Source organism: Polypterus senegalus, chromosome 7, assembly GCF_016835505.1.
Source record: "Polypterus senegalus isolate Bchr_013 chromosome 7, ASM1683550v1, whole genome shotgun sequence".
Lineage (NCBI taxonomy): Eukaryota > Metazoa > Chordata > Cladistia > Polypteriformes > Polypteridae > Polypterus > Polypterus senegalus.
Genome location: NC_053160.1, coordinates 166900452 through 166923805, shown reverse-complemented (window position 1 = coordinate 166923805; position 23354 = coordinate 166900452). Strand labels below are relative to the sequence as shown.

The 23354-nt window shown below is 34.6% G+C and overlaps 1 protein-coding gene across 7 annotated transcripts in view; it reads left to right on the top strand.

Moving 5' to 3' along the window:
- LOC120532980 (probable E3 ubiquitin-protein ligase HERC1) overlaps positions 1-23354 on the top strand; it is a 188217-nt gene that overhangs the window by 100331 nt on the left and 64532 nt on the right. For 4 of the 7 annotated variants that reach the window (XM_039759542.1, XM_039759540.1, XM_039759541.1 and 1 more), the window contains 9 exons: positions 578-745; positions 2592-2831; positions 3797-3880; positions 6874-7105; positions 9528-9828; positions 11747-12522; positions 13000-13219; positions 19708-19865; positions 22735-22818. In XM_039759542.1, the coding sequence (XP_039615476.1) occupies positions 578-745; positions 2592-2831; positions 3797-3880; positions 6874-7105; positions 9528-9828; positions 11747-12522; positions 13000-13219; positions 19708-19865; positions 22735-22818 (2263 nt within the window). Of the gene's footprint in view, positions 1-577; positions 746-2591; positions 2832-3796; positions 3881-6873; positions 7106-9527; positions 9829-11746; positions 12523-12999; positions 13220-19317; positions 19392-19707; positions 19866-22734; positions 22819-23354 lie in introns of all 7 variants that reach the window. The other 3 variants (XM_039759544.1, XM_039759546.1, XM_039759545.1) reach the window with 3 other exon arrangements.

Below are 23354 nucleotides of genomic sequence, written 5' to 3'. Positions count from 1 at the left end.
AAATAAAATTAAATAATGAAAAAAAAGTACAGAGTTCTGCTGTAACCTTTTTCATAACAGCACCACCTAGGAATGTATGTAGCATTTTCAACAGTAAGTAGTACAAGTGAACTAATAATATTAGCCCCTGGTATAAGAAAAGTACAAATATTATGTACAAAAAAGTACTTAGTTACATAGTACTCCTGATACACCTGTTTATCCAACAACATTGCCAGGTAACACATGTAGTTATTTAAAAAAAAAAATATTCACTCTTTCAGTTTTCTTGTTGGACTATTTAAAATATTTATATAATTTTTGTTGTTTATAGTGTTATTGTTTAAATAGATTGATAAATAGGTCAATGATAAGCATTTTGCCAGTGTAAGAAGATGCATATAGACACATGGGATAAATTTGCATGCTCAATATCATACAGTGAAGTGATGGTAACTATATTATCAGCCTTGTGGTTTCAAAGACCACTGCTCTAGGCATTATGCTACATAAATCGACAGACAATTCCCATTACATGGTAACTAATATTTTCTAAATATTTGTTCGGATAACACTTATGTATAATATTATTTTCCAGATATCTGAAAATGAAGAAGAGTGTGTTCCAATTGGAGATTTCTCTTTTGATCCTGATAAACTGATCTGTTGCACTATGGAAAGTGGGAATATTTTGGCTCATGGATCAGGAGGAAAGGGATATGGGTTAGCCACCACAGCTATAACATCAGGCTGTTTTATTTGGAAAGTATGTTTTAAATGTGAACTAAAATAAGTTAATGAAATGTAAATAGCTCACTTTTCAAAACAGAGAATCCTGTGGCTGTAATTCATTTTTATATATAGTATAAAAATAGAATTTTCATGCAGATGTGGCCAAAGCACTAGAACAGACAGGATTCATAATCTAGACAGCTTTGACTGTGGTGTGATTGTTGGTGCCAGGCATGGTAGATTTCCCTTTTCAGAATCAGCAACCTTCCTGGGATTTTCTTTCACTACATCTCTAGATTCCAGAGTTCATAAAGACTTTGGGTAAACAAAAGGTCTGTGGTGAAAAACACTTTTCTTTTGTGTGGGAAAGGACAGAGAAAAATTGCTAGCTTTTTTCCAGATAACAGAATGGACACAAATACTTAATTAATAGCTGTTTGCAAAAGTGATTTTATGAAGGACATGCATAGTTAATTGGAACCTCAAGGCCACAGATGAAAAAGTCCTGCCTGTCAGCAAAGAATAGGAAAATGAGGTTACAGTGGGCACGTCATCACCACAACTTATTAAATGAATATTAGAAACATATTGCCTAGTCTATTTAATCTAGATTCCGCTGTGATGGCAGAGGGCATGGACTGAAATATGTATAAACAGCATTAATCCATGGAAACATCTTGTCCATGTCAAGCTGGTACATTGAGCATGGGTAAACTTGATAGTGACTTTAGTGTACAACAATGGATTTCACATTTTTACATATATATATAAAATGTGTGTGTGTGTTTGTGTACGGTTGCATGTGTGCATATGTGTGTGTGCATACATGTACTACAATTAATCATTATGTGTGGTTTACATAGGCTCAACATTGTAGGTGTTTTAAAACATTATCACTAAAATGGTATGGGTAAAGCAATTCACATTCTTATATGCTTATGTAAAAATACTTGGCATGGCTTATTACTTCTTGTTATGACTAGCTACTTACAGTTATGACTCACAGATTTAAAGGATGAAACCTTATAGATTGGAAAACTTTAATATAACATCTGCTACACATAATCGCAATAAGACCAGTCACAATGATATACTGGTTTAATGGTGACTTTGATTAACAATCACTTTACTTTTCTAATTGTGACTGCTATTAGACATCATTCCTTGGTTTTTTTAGTCGAGTCATGTTAAATCATGAAAATATTGCTTAACATCAAGTACTCAAGCCCTCTTAATCCAGTTCAGGATCACAGTGAGTCAGGAACATGGGGCACAAGGCAAAAATGAGCTCTTAACAGAATTCTAGTCTGTCCTAAGGCTCACACACACACTCACAACTGGGACTGATTTAGAGATTAACCTCATCTGCATGTCATTGGGAATGTAGCAGGTCAACTGATGTACCCGAAAAAAATATTCAGACATTGGTAAAACTTGTAGTTTTCACATGGACAACAACCAGGCACAGAATTTGAAACCATGATCACTCTGCCACCATGACCCATACTTACCCAACTTTCCAAGATCTTGTGATTACAGCTTGGATAGCAGTCTAATGAGGTATGAAAAGAGCAAAATACTGGTACTTTCTATGTTAAATGTCATTGCTTCATAATCTGTACTGTCTAGTCATATTAGTTATAATACTTCATATTCTCCTCACTGGGTTTTATATGCTAATTTCTAACACTAGATATTATCAGTATACTTATAAATGAAGATTTTTGCAAAGGCCTACAGTATGTAAAAATCATAAAGGACATTTCTGATGTTTTTGATTACTGAAAAAGAAACTTGTTAAAATTTCGGTTTTGTGTCTAACAGCAAATCCTGATTAACAAAAACAATCTATATAATTATTCTTGACTTTCATCTTGCAGTTTCATATCACTAAAGAAAACAAAGGCAATGAAGGCACCTGCGTTGGGGTTTCTCGTTGGCCCATTAGAGACTTTAACCATCGCACAACTACAGATATGTGGCTTTACCGTGCATATAGTGGCAGTTTATATCATGGAGGTGAACTGGGCCGAGCTTTATCATCTTTCACCCAAGGAGACACGATCACATGTATATTGGACATGGAAGCCAGAACTATTTCATTTGCAAAGAACAATAAGGTAATTTGTTATTAAGTATTATCTAACACAGTAGTCTTACAATGCATATCACAAAAAACACATAATTTTTAATAAATCGTATGAAAAAGTGAGTAATCACTATTCCAGATTTTTAAAAATGATACAAATTCCATCTGTACATGAAAGATGTTGAGAAAGTACTGAAAATACTGTGACTTTGCTAAGTCATGCACACATTGCTTTTTTTTTTGTGAGCAAATTTTTATGAAAGGCAATAAGTGAAATACAAAACAAAACATGAAGTGTAAAACACCCCATATCCCAACACAGTAAGGAACAATAATAAACATAAATGGAGGAAGTGAATAAAAGGGAGCCTGCATGTTTAATCATATACAGTGTAAAGGCAGTGGTCCACATTATATATTAATTTGAATTGCTAATATCTCACTGCACTTTATAAAAGTATATATTATAGCCAGAACTGATTAGGGTGAAATGACTTGAAAGAGTCACACAGTGAACCAGAATGAAAAATGTACCAGCTATTTGTTGTAAAGACCAATGTAATTAACATTTAGGTCATATACCCAACATAGAGGTTATATGAAATTCTGAGAAAGTTTGAGTCTTCATTAAAAAGTGACATATGCCAGTTGCCACAAGTAATGGGGATAATATACTGTGTGTTTACAAGTACAACTCTTTAGTTAGGTAGCCCTAATAAAATATAAATAAACTTATGTCCAGCTTGAGCAAGTTCACCTACTGTTTTGTAAAATCTCAGATTATTTGCATGGGTTCATATCATACAGTATACAGGTCTTTATGCAGAAAGCTGTAATTTTTACCGTTATTCTCAATTTACCAAATAAAATTTACACTTTTTCTTATGCAAAACTCCCAAATGATTTGAACCTTGTAGTCCATTTCTGTTTCCGCATTATAATGAAATACTGTACAATATTAAAGATCTAATACAGTTTTATTTTTTTTTATAACAGGAACCAAAATTGGCTTTTGAGGATGTGGATGCCTCAGAACTATACCCTTGTGTGATGTTTTATAGTAGTAACCCTGGCGAAAAGGTGAACAACCATTTTTCTGTTGAATGTTGGTCAACAAGTGTTTTTAGATTTAACAGTAACATAGTTTAACTGTCTTTTCTTAATAATTTAATTTTGATTGTATCATAAAAACAGGATGAGGTGAGGAGGAGGTTGATGTTGGTCTTTTATCATCAAACTTTTTATGCACATAAGTTTGTCAAGCATGGTCCTATTTTTTTGCTTTCTGGATCAACTCTGAAGGTTGCTGAGGGTTGTGTTGGTGTTACCGGTGTTCCCAGAAAGAGGTGTTTCATCTCGCAGGGCACCCTGGATATATCATTGAGAGGAGTCGCAGCGCACGGTTCAGTGGCAACTCTGGTCTGGACTGGGAACTGAGAAGGACGGCTGCAAGGGTTCTGAGGTCAGATAAAGAAGTGTTTGTTAGAGGAATCTGTGAGCAAGTGACACACCATCTGTGGTCTAGCTACCCATGTCCTGCTTACAGAGGAATCGAAGCATTACGCACATCTGAATCTGTTCCTTGGAGAGTTGCAGTCAGGGCAGTTGGTGGAATGGTCCTTACAGATGACAATGCATTTGTGACCCACTGGGCTGGCTACTTTGAGCAGTTGTTCAAAGCTGATCCTCCGGCTAGGACAGTGGATATCTCTGGGTCCATGGTTCTTGAGGCTGATCCTCCAATTAGCTGTGAACCACCCAGTCTCACTGAGATTGCACAGGTGGTGAACCAACTGAACGAGGGAAAGGCTCCAGGGATCTGTGGTATCCGGGGTGAACTTCTCCAGGCTGGTGGTAAGGCTGTCCTCCTGGCATTGCAAGCAATCTTTGCTTCCATTTGGGAGACTGGCATCATCTTAACTGACTGGAAAACAGGACTTGTCCCTATCTGGAAATGGAAGGGTGATCGCCCGGATTGCAGCAACTACAGGGGGATAACATTGCTCTCGGTTCTGGGTAAGGTCCTTGCTAGGGTTGTCCTCAATAGGATCCGTGATCACTTGCTAACCTACCAGCGACCAGATCAGTCTGGTTTTACGTCTATCATCGACCACATCCTGGCACTGAGGGTTCTCACGGAGTGCAAACGTGAATATCGGCAGAGTTTCTTTGCAGTCTTTGCCGATTTTCAGAAAGTGTTTGACTCAGTTGATTGAGCTGCCTTCTGGGACATACATAGGGTTCGCGGGAACCCCTCAAGGTTGCTCGATATCATGGCCGGCCTATACACCGGTACTGTGAGTGCCGGGCAGAGTGGAGGCAGAACCTCAGAACTGGTTTTCCCAGTTGATTCTGGGCTTTATCAAGGCTGTGTTCATGCTTCTACTCTGTTCAATGCTTGTATGGACTGGGTGTTGGGCAGGGTCGTGGGGTCCAGCGGCTGTGGGTCATCTGTTGGTGAAGAAAGATTTACGGATCTTGACTTTGCTGATGATGCTGTGATCTTCGCGGAGTCAATGAAGGCTCTGATCGTGGCGCTCAAAAGACTGCAGTAGCTCTTCTGTGGAATCAGATAAGACAGGGTAGCCTTTGCTCCCCACACACATCAATAAGCCTTGGGCATTACTGTGTCATTGGTTCACTGGTTGTCCCTCCTTTGGCCACTTTTGGTAGGTACTAAACACTGTATACTAGGAACACCCCACAAGATCTGCCATTTTGAAGATGTCATCTAGTTTCAGTCTTCTAGCCATCACAAATTGGTCTTATTCAAGGTCATATAAATCATTACACTTGCCCATTTTTCTTGCTTCCAGCAAATCACCTTCAAGAACAGAATGTTTACTTGCTGCCTAATATGCCCCAACCTTTGACTGATGAGATGATGAGATAATCAATTTTATTCACATCACCTGTCAGTAGTTTCAATGTTATGTCTAATCAGTGTATACTGTTATTCTGTATATACTATTATGTCAGTTAAAACAGCAGGACTGATAAAGATAAACTGTACATATGTATACATGTACTTATGTACATTTTCTTCTTTGTAAAGTGGGGAAAACAAGAAATAGGAAAACTTGTTTACATTAATTAAATAAATGTTAGAAGCATATGAAGTTTTGTCAAACTTCATCACATTGCTCCCATTTTTCTTTCATTCCCCTAATTACAATGTGCAGTATTGACCTCAGAAATGTGTAGTCTTGCTTTTTTTTTAATAGTAGCAATTATTCTTTTTAACTGTCCTTCAACATCCTCTGGAGAGTTGTAAATATTGGAGTCGACTTGCATTGCTTGCCGCTATAAAGTGCACTCCTTTTTCCAGTGGTCGTAGCAAAGACATCCATCAATATATTGATTAGACTGTTTTTAAATTAAGTCTTCTTTTTCTGTCTAATGTGAAGTAGCACATTTTTCTTATCTGTGAATATATCAATTTTGTATTATTTTTGAAAGAATATCTCTTCCCTGCTAACCATTTAAAATGTACTTTGAGGTATACTTGTGTACCTGCCAAATTAAAAAAACTGACAATAAAATAATAAATGATCTGTTTTAATATGTGCATAAAAATAAGGCTTTCATGGTAATAGTCGGCAAAATATTTGGATTTTTGTTTCCTGTTTTTATTTTGAGAAAAACTGTATTGATGGAGACTGGTCCATGTTTGTATATTGGTTTAAACAGGTGCACTGGCTTACGTGCAATATTATAAAATTATGATTAATTATAATTAAATATTATAATTATTCATGTATTATATGCAAAGCAAAATAAATTAAGATTTTACATTAGCTGGGTTATAGCATTTTAGAAACTTAATCCATACAGCTATAGACTAATTAGGCAAAGCAGTGAGTGGATGAATTGACATATGTATAGAAAACAGTAGATGGTAACAAAACTGAACTGATTTTAGGTAATTTTCTCAATTATAGTAAGAGGTTAAATTCTAACAGTGAAATGCTATAGAAGTAAGATGTGATACATGCCGTTTGGATTTTTAACACAACTTTCTTTATGATGAAATAATATAAACTGCAATGTTACCTGAAGACTGCTTATTGCAGGTAGAACTGCGTGATTTGCAAATGAGAGGCATACCTCATGACCTGTTGCCAGGAGACCCTCTCTGTAGTCCCTACCCTACAGTGCTCTTGGAGGCAGCCATTCAGCTTATTCGTAGGCTCTATCATATTGACAATTGGACTGTGCACATCAATAAATATATGCAAGCAAGACTGGAACTGATTGGCCCAATAGTGAATGGAGGAGCAAATGAAAAACTGAACACATCACAAAGTAGGTATAATATACCATCTTATCACATGGTGGTTTGTTTTTACATTTTATGTTACTAAATGTTAATTTTCTGTTTTTATTTAGAGTGCGGTAACACATGTCCTACACATTAAGCACGTCATATCAGAATTAGCTCTTTATTTTGTTAAACAAACAATGCTGAGTGTAAAAATATACAATGTAAATTTTTGCAACATGAAATTCTTGATTTATGCAATAGATACATTAAAATAATAAAGGTTAATCAGGATTATTTTAATTTTTAAATAATTAACAAAATGAAAACACGTGTTATAAATGTAAACATAATAATATCAGCTGAGTTTGCTTCCAGTAATGTTAACATTCAAGATCATAAAAATGAATCTACTGGAATTTGAATTTGTGAGATTATGCTTTGCATGTGAACATGTGTTGATTCAAATCACCATGTGTATATTCAATATTATTATAACTGCTAATCATACTTTTACTGGTAAGAGATATGTCGGTAACATGCTATGCTAGCATGACCAGGGGCCTCATGTATAAATGGTTGTACGCCAAAAAAATGTTGTGTACGCCAATTTCCACGCTTACTTTGAGATGTACAAAAACTAAACTTGCCGTAATGCTATGTATATTTTCATGGCAGCCTCATACCATGCATAGGCACATTTCTGCTCAATTGCAGTAGCAATGCTACTGTTTCTGTGTTGGTTCCTTTTCTTTTTAGATTCGCATTATTGATGTAGGCTTTATCAAATACATCAAAATTAATTGCATATCATTTACAAATTTAGGGCACTTGATTGTAATTATTCTGTAACAATATAATGGTGACACAATGGCCAAACTATTCCAACTACCATAGCTTCGTTAGTGTTGTTAGAAGACATCACAAATGGAAGAATTAGAAGAGAGAGAGCGTATTTACAGTTGATAATAACTTGCTTCTAAATCCATTTAGATTTCCAAAAGCTATCCTGTTGGAGCTGTGTGCATTAAAGTATGTATATTACATTTTATAGATAAATTGTTCATTTCATCTAAATAATGCATGCTGTTAATAATTAAACATGTGGGCACGGTGGTGCAGCGGTAGTGATGAGCTGGTGCCCTGTCCAGGGATTGTTCTTGCCTTCATGATTGCTAGGACTGACGAGACTCTTGATGGAATAAATAAACATGAAGAATCAGAGTTCTAAAATTAACAGCTGGTTTTACAATTATTACAGATGCTTATTGTGTGGCAATTGGTTGGATGGAGAAAGAAAATGGAAGGACAGGAATTCAGGGTTGGTACATTTAACAGACACAGTACTGCTGCAATAAATTATTCTATTCAGGGTCACACCATCCCAGCAAGCATTGTGCACAAGGCAGGAACAATCCCTGGACGGGGTAACAGCTCATTGCTGCCACTGTGCCCCCACATGTTTAATACATGCTTTAATGCATTTCATCATGAAAATGACATCATGTATACATCTTGCTATTCTAAAATATTCAGAGAGCTCTAATATCATGAATGTAATGTATTCTGTGTGGCTATCACTGCCTGTACACTCCTACTGGCATAAGAGAAAACCCATTTAAGAAACACGTAGCGATTAACAACTGGGTCTGGGGACACTTAGAATACCAAGCAATTAATATGCTACTTTAGCTAGGATGGTTTTGAGAAACTCTAGTAAATTAAACATTGATTTTAAGATGAAGTATGTTTTTCCTTGCCTATACTTCATTGAGCAGGACCTCCATTTGCTGAAATTCTTCTTATTTACACATGCTTTTGCCGTTGTTTTTTAACAAAACACTGAATGGAAGGGGCTATTTATATTAATTTGCACATTCAAATAGGCATACTTCTGGGAGAAGTTGGGGTGGGGATGTAGGTGCATGCATGTGTGTTAAAATTCACATTGATTGGGATTTATAAAGGGAAAGCGCATAGAACTTTCCTTATGCACAGTTTTATGCATCTGAATTTTTTTGTGCATACACACATTTCCAGTTTTGTCCATACTCCATGTTTTAGTGTGAATTCTACGCACAACGTTATACATGAGGCCCCAGGCCAAACTCTTCCAAACAGTTTCCTCCAGTGCTTCTAGTGATGAATTTCCTCTAGTGATCAGTTAATAGCTCAGAATGTAAGGCATCAAATGAAATAACACAATTACAAAGTCAATCATTAATCTTTGGCCCAAGATATTTTGTTACCAGGTACAATTATGAGCAACGTTGTGTTCAAATATGGTGTTCATTTTGGACAATCCATGACTAATGCAGAAATCCAATAACAACTCACTGCCCTGATTCAGATTAGGCAGGTAATTCCTTCCACTCACACCCCTCAATGTACCTTGTTGCTGTTGTAAATTTTATTAGTGTTAATTTAACAATATTAAATTAAAATGTGTTTAACTTGTTGCCTTAGGAACAGGTCTTTCAAAGAAAATATCTCTTGATGAGAAGGATAAATTACCAGATGAACAATTTACAAACGTAATAGAGGCTAAAGCTCCAGCAGTTTCAGAGCTGTCTGAGTCTCAGCTAATGGCTCTCTGCTGTAAGGTCTGGCCAGTATTAGCTGTGATTGGAGGAGTGGACAGTGGACTGCGGGCTGGAGGCCAGTGCCGTCATAAGTCAAGTGGTCGGATAGCCACACTTTTAGGATCTTTGAAAGCTGGAAGTACATGTGCTAAGCTGCAGTGGGAGGAGACAGAGGTTTCTATCAGGTAAGCACAGTTTGTATATATGTATATTAAAACTTTTCTGTAAGCCTCAAATTATTTTTAATTATTCTAAAATTGCATTGTTTCTTTTTCCATCTGTCACCTTTTTAAATTAGTTATAACTAGGCCTATTGACCAGTATGATTTAGGCTTAACATTACTAAACCAAGTGGTGGTGTTATGAAATGTCACACAGGAAAGTCAAGTCTAGGAGATAAGTGGGAATTGTAAATAATGCGAAAGCTCAAACCAGAAGATCACAAAAAACAAGCTAGTGTCTAAGCCCAAAACAAAACCTCATAGTAAAATGCGCTTTGAGAATTGCCACTCCAAATGCATGACAACAGTCAAACATAACTGCACAAAATACTGGCTCCTATACCAAAACAAAATGCTGTATCAGGGAAATTCGAATAAATGTTGAACATTACTAAACGGCCGTATAAAAATAAACCACAAGTCAGAATGGACTTAATCAACTCCAAAAACTTATAAGAAAAGTAATTTTTAAGATGGCATACTGAACTCAGCACATAAAATAAACATTCATGACGGCTGGTGAAATTCTGTATCTTCTGTGGACACAGTCTAGTACAGTTTAATGTATTTATACAATGGCAGTATTCTGTCTAATGCAATGTATATTTGTGATATATCGCAGTGCCATTTTATTAAGAAATATGTTTACAAAATATGTTTTGAATCACAAAGCTATAAGTCAGATATGATCAGCTAGCAGCTTTAAATGGCTACGTAATGTTTATTTAGTGTTTATTTGTGTTATGTCAATCAAACCTTCAAATTGAACACATCGGTAGTTGAAGTGATTTATTTGAAGCAGCAGCAACTCCAGTCTCTCCTAATAACAAATCTTTTTTTAACATATCTTCAGAAGGTTTTCTTTTAGAATTTTCCTTCTGGATCAGGAAAGTGTACATTTTATATGCCATTAGCTTATTCTTGCAACATTCTGCATCAATTTTGATAGACATCGATTTATGAATGACTCGGTTACATCTTAGGAATTATAAATTAGCTTTAATTTACACTCTGAAACTTTGACTTGTAGGCCCAAACCCATAGTAACATGTTATACCTTTTTCCAATATAATCAATGGAACAGAAAAGGAGCACAAGTAGAGAGTAACAAGGCATGTTGAGCAGAAATCAAATCAGTGCTTCTGACGGGGATGGTTATGCACCCCTAGCACCATAGTTTCCTTAAAAATAATAATAAAAAACTCTTCGAAAACTGTTATAATGCAATACATTTTAAATTCGAGTTGCAATTTTGGTAGTCATATAAACGATTGCTTTGGTTTATCAGTGTGTATGTATTCTTACATTATCTATAAGGGAGAGATCATTATTTTTGTTAGTACATCTTACAATGTGCATTGTGATTTACTGAATCATCCATCTGCTGTTTTTATTTATAATCCATGCACAAGGATCTATACGGGTTGATTGTCACATTTACATTTAAGGTTTTTTTTTTCCAAACAATTCAATAAATTCATATTGCACAGTAACACAGTATTTCAGTTTCTTACTTAACAAGTATTAAATGCTAGGTCATTTAGAACATGATTAGAGAATAACTTTATTTTTACAGTAATAATAATTCAAACACTTTTTAAACAATAGCTTGTAGTATTGACTGTAGCTACTGGAAAACCATCAGTGTGGAAAATAATTGCTTCTTTGTCTTGTTGGCTGTTTTTTGTTTTTGTGAAATTTCTTGTGTTTGCTTACTCCCTCTGAAAATCCACTTTTATGTTTCACATTCTCTTTTCATCTTGTATTTTCCTCTGTCTTCTGATCTTGTCATTTAGTTTTTTTTTCTTCCTTTTTTCTCTCCGCATGTCTCTTGCCCTCCCTCTCCTTGTTGCATGTTGCCATGCTCCTTCCACTAACCGAGCTTCCTGAATTCTTGGTCACCCAGCGATACCCCACTTTCCTCCCTGGAGCCCTGTGAAATGCCTCAGATGGACATCACTAGATTCAAAGGAGTGAAACCCTGTGTCTTGTTAGATTTGGTCTATCTAACAGGAGTGCTGGAAGATGAGGAGAAGCACAATCGACAGCCATCTAAAAATAATAGCTTAGATGGTGATCAGAAGTGTGATCTGGAAAAGAGACTTGATGAAGATATTGCAAGGATCATGCAAGCAGAAGATGAGGGCTTAAAGGCAGCCTGTCCATATACAGCAGACAGATTTGGTATTGTGAACGATGAAGCAATATTCACAGATGAATCAGTTTGTGGAAAAGGTGAACTGATTGAAAACATGCAGAATCAGACTGACTCTGAAGTTACTTTGCAGGAAAGGAGACAGTGCGAGCTGTTATCTTCTGAATTGTGTGCAATACAGTCATCCTACCTGATGCTTGGAGCACTCAAGACTTTAGCTGTCATGCTGAACTGCTGCAAATTTGCTGACATGCTTTCAGTATCAAGATTTGAAGCAAGTAGTCAAAGCATACTTGAAAAAACAAAAAGCCAGATTACAATGGAAAGCAGGGAGCTGCGTACTGTTCTTCAGTTCATAGTGCAGAGCATGGTAAAGTGGGCTATGCAGACTTGTCCAATAAAGAATGCTTCTCTTTCTGACTTGGAGCGATCACAGGTGATGATCTATAAGGGAGCATTGAACAGGCTACAGGAAGACTGTGACACAAAAGATCATTGCAAAGGTATTTGTATTAGTTTTTCATTATTTCTTTAAATATTTTTGTTTATTTTCAATAATATGCATAATAATATAAATATAATATAAATAATATTTTACCTTTATCCATTTTTTCAGTTTTAGCATGTAATTATAATATTACCATGTAATAGCTTTGTTTCTAAGTATAATGTGACATATGTCTGCAGCACTACCACTTCATTGTTTGGTTCCCAAGTAAAGTGGGGGACTGTGTTCCATTATATTGGAATTTACTTGCTTTCTCTTTATTTACATTGGTTTCCTCTAGGTATACAGATCTTCTACCTTTGCCCAGATTAGTGATATCAAATTCATTGTCATAATATTTTTGTGTAACCCTTACTTAGTTTAGCAGGTATTAAAATGAGGGCATTGTTCAGAGACCTAATGTCTTCACTATGGCTGAATAAGCAACTGCTGTAATGTGAAGTTACAAATTATATAATGTATTCCCTCAAAGATTCTGGAAGTTTCCCTCATCCTCCATCTCAGGCGATGTCCAAATCTTCAAGTACAATGTCTCTGTACAGCAATGGGTCAGATGGTAATGCCACATTTAGCATGTCCAATGGAGCTTCAGCATCTTCCTCCAGTAATGATTTGGCGGCTTCCCTGTTATCAGCACTGCAGGCTGATGGATTAGAAAATTTTAATCCCTTCCTCCCTATTAATCTTCTCCAGTAAGTAATGTTCACATTATTAATTACTTAATGTTCTTTTGCTATGGATTGGCTTGCTTTCACTAGCAGTTCTTTGTTAACTTGTACAAGTTTTCAAATGATAGATTTAATTTTCCTCCTGAGCAATTCCAACAATATAAGCAGCATATACATTTCGAAAATGTTGTTTAGTATATTTGAATGTCTTTTCAATGAGAAATTCACAGAATTTCCCAAGCAAAGTTAATAAAATTTACACAGATGTTCATCTGTTGTGCAGGTTGTTTCATTAGTTCATGAAAAGTATAGATACTTTACTTGGCTATAGGCAGAAGGTTTTTTGTCAGTATCAGAATTTTGTTTTACGTGTTCAAACTGGTCTAATGTTAACATTAGCTTATCTGACTAATAATATGTATTACTCTTTTTCTACTGACTAGCAAGACGTGCAAATTCATGCAGTGTTTGCATCACAAAAATTAATAATTTAATGGTATACTAAGTTTTAGCATCAAAGCATTATGATACTCTCTGATATATGTCTTCATCCTGAGGACACATAAAGTTCTATCTATCTAAAGTACAGCAATATACTGTACAGTAGAATTAAAAGGAATAGAAATTAATTATACTCAGAGCCTTGCAACTACCTCCTACCCAGAAAGATATATTGGCTATGTCTTGCCTAAATCGAAACAGTTTAGAATTGAATGGCTTTGAAGTGAAAAAGGATAAGCCACATATCAAAGCAGAAACATATTGCAGGACTCAAACATAAGACTCTGGGACTGTCTGATAGCAGTGCTAACCACTGTGTGGACTGGCGTTTGCTAGACACTGCAAGGCTGACAGATACTTAAAAATATCAAAATATAAAAATATTTTCTATGCCTCCTTTCGGCACTAGAAACTTGTGCTTCTTTGAAACTTGTTCTGGCACATTTTTAATAAAGTGGAAGGAGCATACATAAGACTTTCTTGGTGGCTTTTTCAAATTTACCTCTTGTGAAGGGGTGGTTGGAGATAAAGATTCTGCTCATCCCCATTCTAATCAGTATAATACCAATGTAATTGTGCTGATGCATCCTGATGCTGATCTGCTTTGCTTTTTTTTCTCAAATTATTGCGGTTGCCTTTGGTAGTGGGCTTTTTGTACTTACTTGGTGGCTTGCTTTAAATAGCCTTGACTAGGAAAACTATAAACCGGGGATTTTTAGTGAAGTAAAAAAAAAAGGTGGTCTTCATATTAATTCTGAGAAGAAGGTGCACAGGGGTTATCAAACTTGCTTGCAGGCTTATGAAGGAAGTACTGCCTTTTTTTGTTTTTAAATTATTATTTATTGGCTTTGAGTATTTCAGTGTCAGGTACTAAAACAATGATATATGACCGTTGACGGCTACTTGATTTAAGTAGTATTGTGCATTGTACTGAACTTACTAACTTACAATTCCTTTCTTCTAATCAAAAAATAAACACTGCTTAAAACTACTGCTAAAAAATTTGAATATTTCAATGTCTTTGCCATAAGAAATAGTAAATTGAAAAATAATTCAGGATACTTTTATTCACATTAATTATTTTAAACTGTTTTATAAAATCACACATTTGAAATTAATGTTGTAAGAAAATCACTTTGTGAAATTTGGTTTTATGAGATTGTATCAGTGTATGGAGGAGACATTAGATAGTTAACACTTATGCAAGAGTAACATTTAATACATAAGACAAATTAAACCAAATTTTAAATGTCACAAACTTTTTGATTTATCACATGTATAATTGACCTTGTTAATATAAGTTTATTATTATTTCCAAATTCCTGTAAAGCAGTCTTTTATTATGTTGCTTTAAGGCTGCTTCACTTAAACCGTGGGTGTCGAACTCCGGTCCTGGAGGGCCGCAGTGGCTGGAGCTTTTCATTCTAACCATCTTCTTCATTAGTGACCAGTTTTTGCTGCTAATTAACTTCTTATGCCTTAATTTTAATTAACTTGACTCAGGCCCCTTTGTTGTTTCTTTTTCCTTAATTAGCAGCCAAATAATAGTGAGACACAAAACAAGCCACATGACCAACTCACCTGTGCCCATCACACAATATATCAAAATAAAGAAAGGTGAAGGTCTTGGTAAATTTGCTCTCTCAGGTCACCAAAACATTTTGACGATGTTCTTAGAAAAAACAGAAAATCAACAGTTTTGGAAATGTCTGCTGTGGCAGAATGAGAGCAGCAACAAACCATGGAATTAAATAACGGGTTTAATTAACAGCAAGAATCGCTTCTCATTAAGAAAGTGATTGGAGTGAAATTGGATGGAGTTTGAAGCCCCAGCTGAGCATCTCTGTCTTGTTTTATGTCTCATTTCTGTTTGGCCATCATTTATTGAAGAAAAGAATCAATTCACTGAATCCTTAAAAAACAGTGCTATTAAAATGAAAGGAAAAATAATTTAATTAGCAGTGAAAACTTGTCACTGATTAGGAAAAGGGTTAGAATGAAAACCTGCAGCTTCTACGGCCCCCTAGGCACCCATGACTGATCAGACTTTCCTATTATTTATGCTAGTGTACAAATCCAGAATTTGAACCTGAATTGAACAGTAAAAGCAACTCATAGCTGGGGATTGCATCCCATTTGCTCGTGCATCATCCAAATTTGCATCATTTCATGGTTTCTCCACATTAGGTACATTTTAGTTGTTATAGTAATGAACATTACTTTGATTTCAAAATTACAGTAAACAACATAAATATAGTGCTTGCTGATTCAAATTAAATAATTAAGGATTCTGTTTTAACAGCTCTACTAACTGTATATCACTGAGATTATGTGCTTCCATAAACTACATTACATGTTGTACCATTCAAAGATTTATGCTGGACAATGAAGTTTTGAAACACTAACTGGATAAGTTTTATTTTGGAATGAACATATGGAGGAGCTGATTTCATTACCTTTGTAGATGAACATATGCAAAGGGGGTGTTCCATCCAACAGTGTCTGCCACATGCTTGCTGCAGTTGGGATAGGGACCCACTGCCAACAATCCTGAACTGGATAAATTAGTTAAAAAAACTCCTTGTTATAGGGCACACTATTGTTGCCATTTACATTATATTCATGAATATGAATGTTGTGCCACTGTTCATTTACCAGGGCTCTTGTTGCTCTCAACCTTAAATCCCCATGGCTAAGCTGAAAAGTTTGCACATCAGCACACACATCCGTAAACACAGAAGTTTAAAGAGAGCTAGTCCCTTCATCTAGAAATAGGCCTGCAGCACCAGGCACATGTACAAACATAAACATGTTAATAATAAATTACTTTGGAAAGGTTATTACTTAGTTTGCACAACATCTAATGATCTGTGTCTCACTAACCTTTAATGCAAAAATGCCAATGGCTATAATTATGTTGTTAATTAAAAATTAAATCTCATTTACATGATTCTTATGTACTTTTTTATTTATTTTTAAGCATTGTTTTATTTTTAAAATGATAAATGTTAGTACTTTTTTAGGGGTTACAGAATCAAAAACAGAATATATTTGAAGGCGTGTATTTCAGTGACTGCCTGTCACTTCTAGTGTCACAAAGTTTATTACATCTATTCAATCTGTAATATTTGTCTTGCATGTGGCAAATACTGCATGTGGTCCCCTTTAATCTAATTTTGAGTAACCTTATTAATTTTGGCTTCTAGACGGTGTTAGATTTGATCTACAGAGGTAATTGTTTTGCTGCAGTGCCAGATTCATTTAGATATCTGAGATATTTCTTATGCACATTTGCTTGCTTTGCAGTAATCTAGTGTAAGTGTAACAAGTTAGCTGTTTTACTATGTACAATAATACAAATTCATTAAACTTTCTTTTTTGTGATCAACTTATGAAGGTTACATTTTAAGGGAAATCCACCCAGGTAGACAAGACTAAAGTGCCAGCAGGTGTTTTGTTTTATGTTTACCTTGTATTTTTCTGTTTTAGTTTTGTTCAAGTCTCTCTGTGTACTGTTATTGTTTATTTATTAAAAACACTAATTTCGTACAGTTTTCACCTCCTTGGCATTATTCTTGATAGAGTGACAAGAACACCCTATATATAGTACACAGTCTCATAAAAATGTATTTGTCCCCATATAATGTTCTACTTTAATGCATATTTTTCAGTAAATTAAACAGGTCTGCAAATAAAACCAACTATTAATTGCTGATTAAAGAAATGGCATATAGTATTGATATGTATTAATAAAAAAAATTCAATGTTTTATTGAATGATTGGTGATGCCACCTTTAACAACATTCACTACAAATAAATGTTTCCTGTATTTATACATTGGACATTTGCAGCACTGAAAAGGAATTTTGACATTTCCTTGTAAAACTCCTTCAACATGTGTGGATTTTACACTACAACCTGGTTGTTTCATGTCATGCACAACATATTATTGTGAATTAGGTCTTGACTGGGTCATTCTAAAACTCTAAATCTGTCTTTCTTCCACCGTTCTGTTACAGAGTAGACTATGTATTTCAGATTATTGCCTTACTATATAATGGATAGCCTGGCATTCAACTGAGTAAATTGTCAGTTAATAGCAGATTCAGTGCTTATATAATTGCAAATTGTCTTGACACTGCTGCATCAAAGTACCCATAACACGATTACCACTATACTTCTAGTACTCGATAGAATATTATTTCAGATAATTCATGAGGATCGTCCTGGTGTATTTGTGAAACTTGTGGCAATCAATAATGGTTATATTTTTAAGGGCCAGCTGCCTGTATAATACTGTTTGATTTGGATGGTGGGTCCTGCTTTTGTAGAGATTTTGGGAAAATAGAGAGAAAAAGATTTGTAGCACTTTCAAAACTGATGGACAGTGTTTTTCCATCTCACACTTTTTAAATATTTAAGTGCCAGTATTAAGTTAGCAGCCATTAGTTATCTGTTTATGTTAATGCATATTCATGCTTAGTAGGTTATCAAAGTAAAATCACAGGAGTATTTATATTAATATATTAATATTTACATTTAATGCTTTTATATACAAGTACCACAGAACTATTAAGTTATGTTTACATTAACTTATTAATTTTATGTTACTGCCATTTAATATTTTACCATGTACAGTACTTTCATTTTTACACACACATGTAGATTTGTTTTCTTAATACAGCAGAACCCCAATTTATCATTCCAATGTTTAACATTTTCCTACATTTTACATTTTTGAATGGTGAGTGGTGATGATGGCTAGTTTTTCTAAAGAAACAATAATTATGGAAAAAGGAGGAATGTTTGTGTTATATGTAAATTTTATTTTAGAATACTTTGTATATCAGTTATTTACTGTTTTAAAATGTTATAAATGTGTTGTATCATTATTGTAAGAAATAAAGAAGAAACATTAACAATTAATTTTTAATTTTTCAACCAATCCACCATTTATCGTTTTCATATTAATTTTTGAGTGGTTACCTGCACAATGAGGGATGTATTGTACTGTGTATAATCAGAATAAGGAATATGCAAATAAGTTAAATTTATCTATGGCAGGAATGTTTAATTTTTGGTGAAATGTATCTAGCATATTCCAGAGTAAGAAGCCCAAGTGAACTAATAATATTAGTCCCTGTTAAAAAAAACACACACACAAATATCATATACACAAAAGTACTCAGCAAGTTGCATTATATTTCTGATACATCCAATTAACTGACAGCACTGTAAGTGATGCCCGTTGTCTTAGGATATTTCCCAGGCAAAGCTAGGTAACACAGTATATTTGGCAGTTTATAAAGCAGTTTGAGAAGCTAATAAGGAAGTAAAGAATAATAGTCTGTGCTACCTAGTTTGTTTCCAGTATTTCACATATTAACAATGTGTAAAGAAAAGAACATGATCAAGTATTCAATTTTTTCTTAAACATTATTTTTTACAATATTTAATAAGCCTTAATAAAACGTATTTACAGCACATTCTTTATCTAGTTGATTTTTGATGAGACCTCATAAATTAATCAATGACACATTGTTTACTATAGAAATTTTAAAGACATATAAATGTGGATAATAACTGAATTAAGTATACATAAAATGCTTGGTGATTGCCAGGAACAACTTCTTCAGTACTGTTTTTGGCTTTAGATGTCCACCTCATGTTTCTTCTGCAGAAAACCAGGCATCAGGTAAGTGATCGGTATGTTTGTTAACCTTGCTTTGGCTTTGTGGCACAATGCTTTAACAAACATATCTTTTAACACACCAAAGATGAGCAACTCTATGGTCCTTTATATTTCAGAAAGGCTCGACTTTCTTTAATTTTCTAATTACTCTTCTGAGCATCTAAATTACAGTTATTTGCAAATTCAATCATTTATTTTTATTATTTTGAAGTAACAAAAATTAGGGCAACAGAAGTAAAATATAATACTAAATTTCACTTCTTGAAATTTAGACAAGCTCTCTTTGGTTTAGTCCTGTTTTTGTGTATTGGCTTTTTAGGCGAATGGTGCTAGCACGGTTTCCCACACTGTCTGGACTGCTTAATAACCCTGGGTTGCCTTCTGGCTTCAACATGGCAAGCTCTGCTTCATGCGAAGGCTTTTCAGAACAGCAGACAAGCTTTCTAAGTGCACGTGTAATGGGGAGTAATCAGACTGGTAAGCAATAATACGTATAGAAAATAAGAATATTACTCTCCTTAAACTTTTCGAAGAATAGAAAAAGTCTTCTTATTCTAATCTACTTACCTGCATGTTTAAGGTGTTTTATGTTGTGAGTTAAAAGATATTAAAAGAAACAGAGTAATTCCTACTGTTGACTAGGTTTTAGCAGTGCAGTAGACTCCTAATTAATAAATAATCAACTGCTCTTGGTTATCCTTAAACTGGTGAACATTATCAATACGTTTATACTGCAGTTAGCACCAAAACCTTCATATAACCCTTCATTCACTGTTATACAATGATCTCTGTGCCATCATATCTGCAGAACAGTCAGTGAAGAGGACACACAGGTGCAGCATGAAGTTCAGGAACACTGTAGAGTAGAAATACATGAAAATCTGCAGTTAGCCTTGTTTTGTAGCACATTTGAAGTAACAAGATATAATTTCTGGAAAAATACCTGAGTTCATGTTAGTTGTTTCTATCTTCTGTCTTCTATTTATCTTGCTTGCTTTTGTTTATCTTGCTGATAAAGACTGTAAATTTTGTTGAAGACATACAATATATGTGGAAAATATTTTTATTTTTTTGGCTGGAAGAAATTCAAATCGGACATGCCAGGTCTTTTGTCTGTTCATGTAGTACAGTAGCCTTTACAAGGACAATCTCCTCTCCAGTTTCAGTCTAAAATTTCACATAGTGATCCACACTTGCTAGCATAAAATACATGATCTCAGACTTTCTGATTAGTTATCTCTTTTTTTTCAGTGAAATAAATGTGTTGCATTTGTGTATTTTCCCTCCTACTAAAACACTATGTTGGACTCTCTGTGACACCCACAGCCAACTCCCTTACAAGGCCAGTTCCACTTCTGAGGTCTGGCATTATGATACTCCTTAGAGTAAAGGGGTGCTCAAGCCATTGTTGATGGCCAGAGCCTAGACAATATGAAGTCTGTGACAGAGCAAAGTAGCTGAGTCAAGGCTTAATTAAGTCAAAGAGAGCAGAGAGTTAGTGCCATCACTTGATTATAAAAGAAGGAGTAGATATTTTGAAAATGTTTTCTTGGGTGTACATTATTTAGACTTTTTGGTCGACAATTGATGCATGGGTTTGCCCATTAACATGGGCAAAAGTGAAATATGCTCACTCTCATTGCTAATCAGACAATCTAACCGTGCAAGCGAAGGTGCCTCAGTGTCTGGTATGCAGAAATGCATACTATGGAAGGTCCACTGTAGTGGTATCACAGAAAAGCACATCTTTAGCTTCCAATTTACCATTCGATGAATATTTTTTTGTTTTTGTTTTTATTTTCTCCTTAAACTCTTGTGATGCTGCCCAAGCCTAACTGACTAAGAACTATTATTCTAATAAAAGATTCTGTTTTTATGGCGGTGGGATGGCACCCTGCCCGGTGTTTGTTCCTGCCTTGCGCCCTGTGTTAGCTGGGATTTGCTGCAGCAGACCCCCGTGACCCTGTGTTTGGATATAGCGAGTTGGATAATGGATAGATGGATTCTGTTTTTATTTTTGAAAATGCCTAATTAAAAATGATAATTTATTAACACATACAGCTGCTTTCTTTGCTTTTTGGAAACCTTTTTCCATAAGAGAATTGTTTAGTTTCAAGTGTAGATGTGCCTGTTCAACAACTTGCAGCCTGTTTTTGAAACAGAAAATTTTAAATATTATGATAATTATAGTATTGCTGTATCACCTATTTCTGATAATTTGTTTATTAGCTTAATGACATCAAAATATTCGTAAAATTTGTTGTCTATTGACGTTGACTTGTGAATAACTGACAGGGGAGTGTTGTGTATATTTTTTAAGGCTTTTGTCTCAAATCATGTATTTACTCCCAAACATTATAAACTTCAAAATAAAACCAACACAACACAAAAATGTAAAGTACAAGGGGAGAGAAGGAAGACAGGAGGGAAGAAGATTTAGAATGAATAAATAAATAAAACCTTGTACAACCAAAAGAGAATCTTTATACATTGTAGAGAGAGAGTGTTTTAAATGGAGACTCTTCAAATTTTGCATATATCAGATGAGAGTTGTTGACCAAAGACAAGGGAAAGATGCATTTTGCATATACTCAGAAGTGGTGCTAAGCATATCATTGTAGTCTCCAGATACACACAACAAAATTTGATATGATATGACATATACTGTTTCTACATGCAAACTACTGAGAAGAGCTTACCAAAGCAGTATAGTCCCTAGATAAAATAAAAAGACAGTGTACCTGCAAATGGTGAGAAGTACTAACCATTAATTATTGTAGTAGGAGATAATAAGAGAACCTGATGTTTGATCATATTAGTAAGTTTCTTTCTTTAAATTAATACAAGGGATTCAGCTGTCATCACTTTATACATTTCTGTATTCTGAAATTGCTTATGTTTTTCTTAATCAGAAAACAATCTGTGCATTATTTGGTTTATGTGTTCCTTAACTTTATCAATTGTTACTATTGTACTGAATAAATAATGTTTTCTCAGATATGATTGAGTTTTTTTTTACCATCTAGAGTAGCATGAATAAGAATTTATATTCATGGGAATGTGAATTATTACTCATGCTTGAACTTGGTAAAATATGTGCAATACCCAGCACGTTATTTATTACAGGACAGAAGTACAGAATAAACAATTGGATACAATAATAAGTAAAATACAACTTATTGCATAACATTTGAAAAATGTGAAAGCAATTTTTATTTTGGTCTTGATTTTTTTTCAGTGCTTATAATAATTTAGTATGTTCAAGTGTAATACAGTTTGCTTGAATGCAGACATCATTCCCTTCTATAAACACAATTTATGTTTTTTTTTTTTTATTTTACTTTAGAAAGATCTGAAACATTTGTTCCTACGCGCTTGCTCGAAATGGGCTTCACTGCTGGACATATTTACAAGGCTATGGATGCCACAGGTATGCAACGATATTAAAACACATTTGATCATATTTGATTTAACACATTTATTTTGGTCTTTTTGGAGATTTGTTTGCATTTTTGTATTTCATTATAATTTTGATGCCTCATACAGTAACTGAATTTTCAGTATTTTAGATCCTTACATGATTGTGTATCAGTGCTTATACAAACTGAAAATTAATTGCAAATGCTTTATATATTTTTTAATCTTTGTCTTTCTTGCTTGAAATAATACTATATGGGGCAGTGCTTTCCAAAAGAGTTTTTTATAGTGACATCCCAATGTCTTCCAAATTTACAAAGGCCACCCCAGCACAAGAGGCCTGTATATTTACATATATGATTGAGAAAAGCAAGCCATGCTTATATTTACAAACCAATTTTTAACAAGATGTTTTCTGCAGTTTGTGACAAAGATATGAATTCATCAAACATTTGTAAATTTTCTGCATTTCTTTCTTTTATACAATTTTTCCATTTTTTTTTATTATAATCATAACATCGTAATTTTAAGAGTAATTTGAATTTTGTG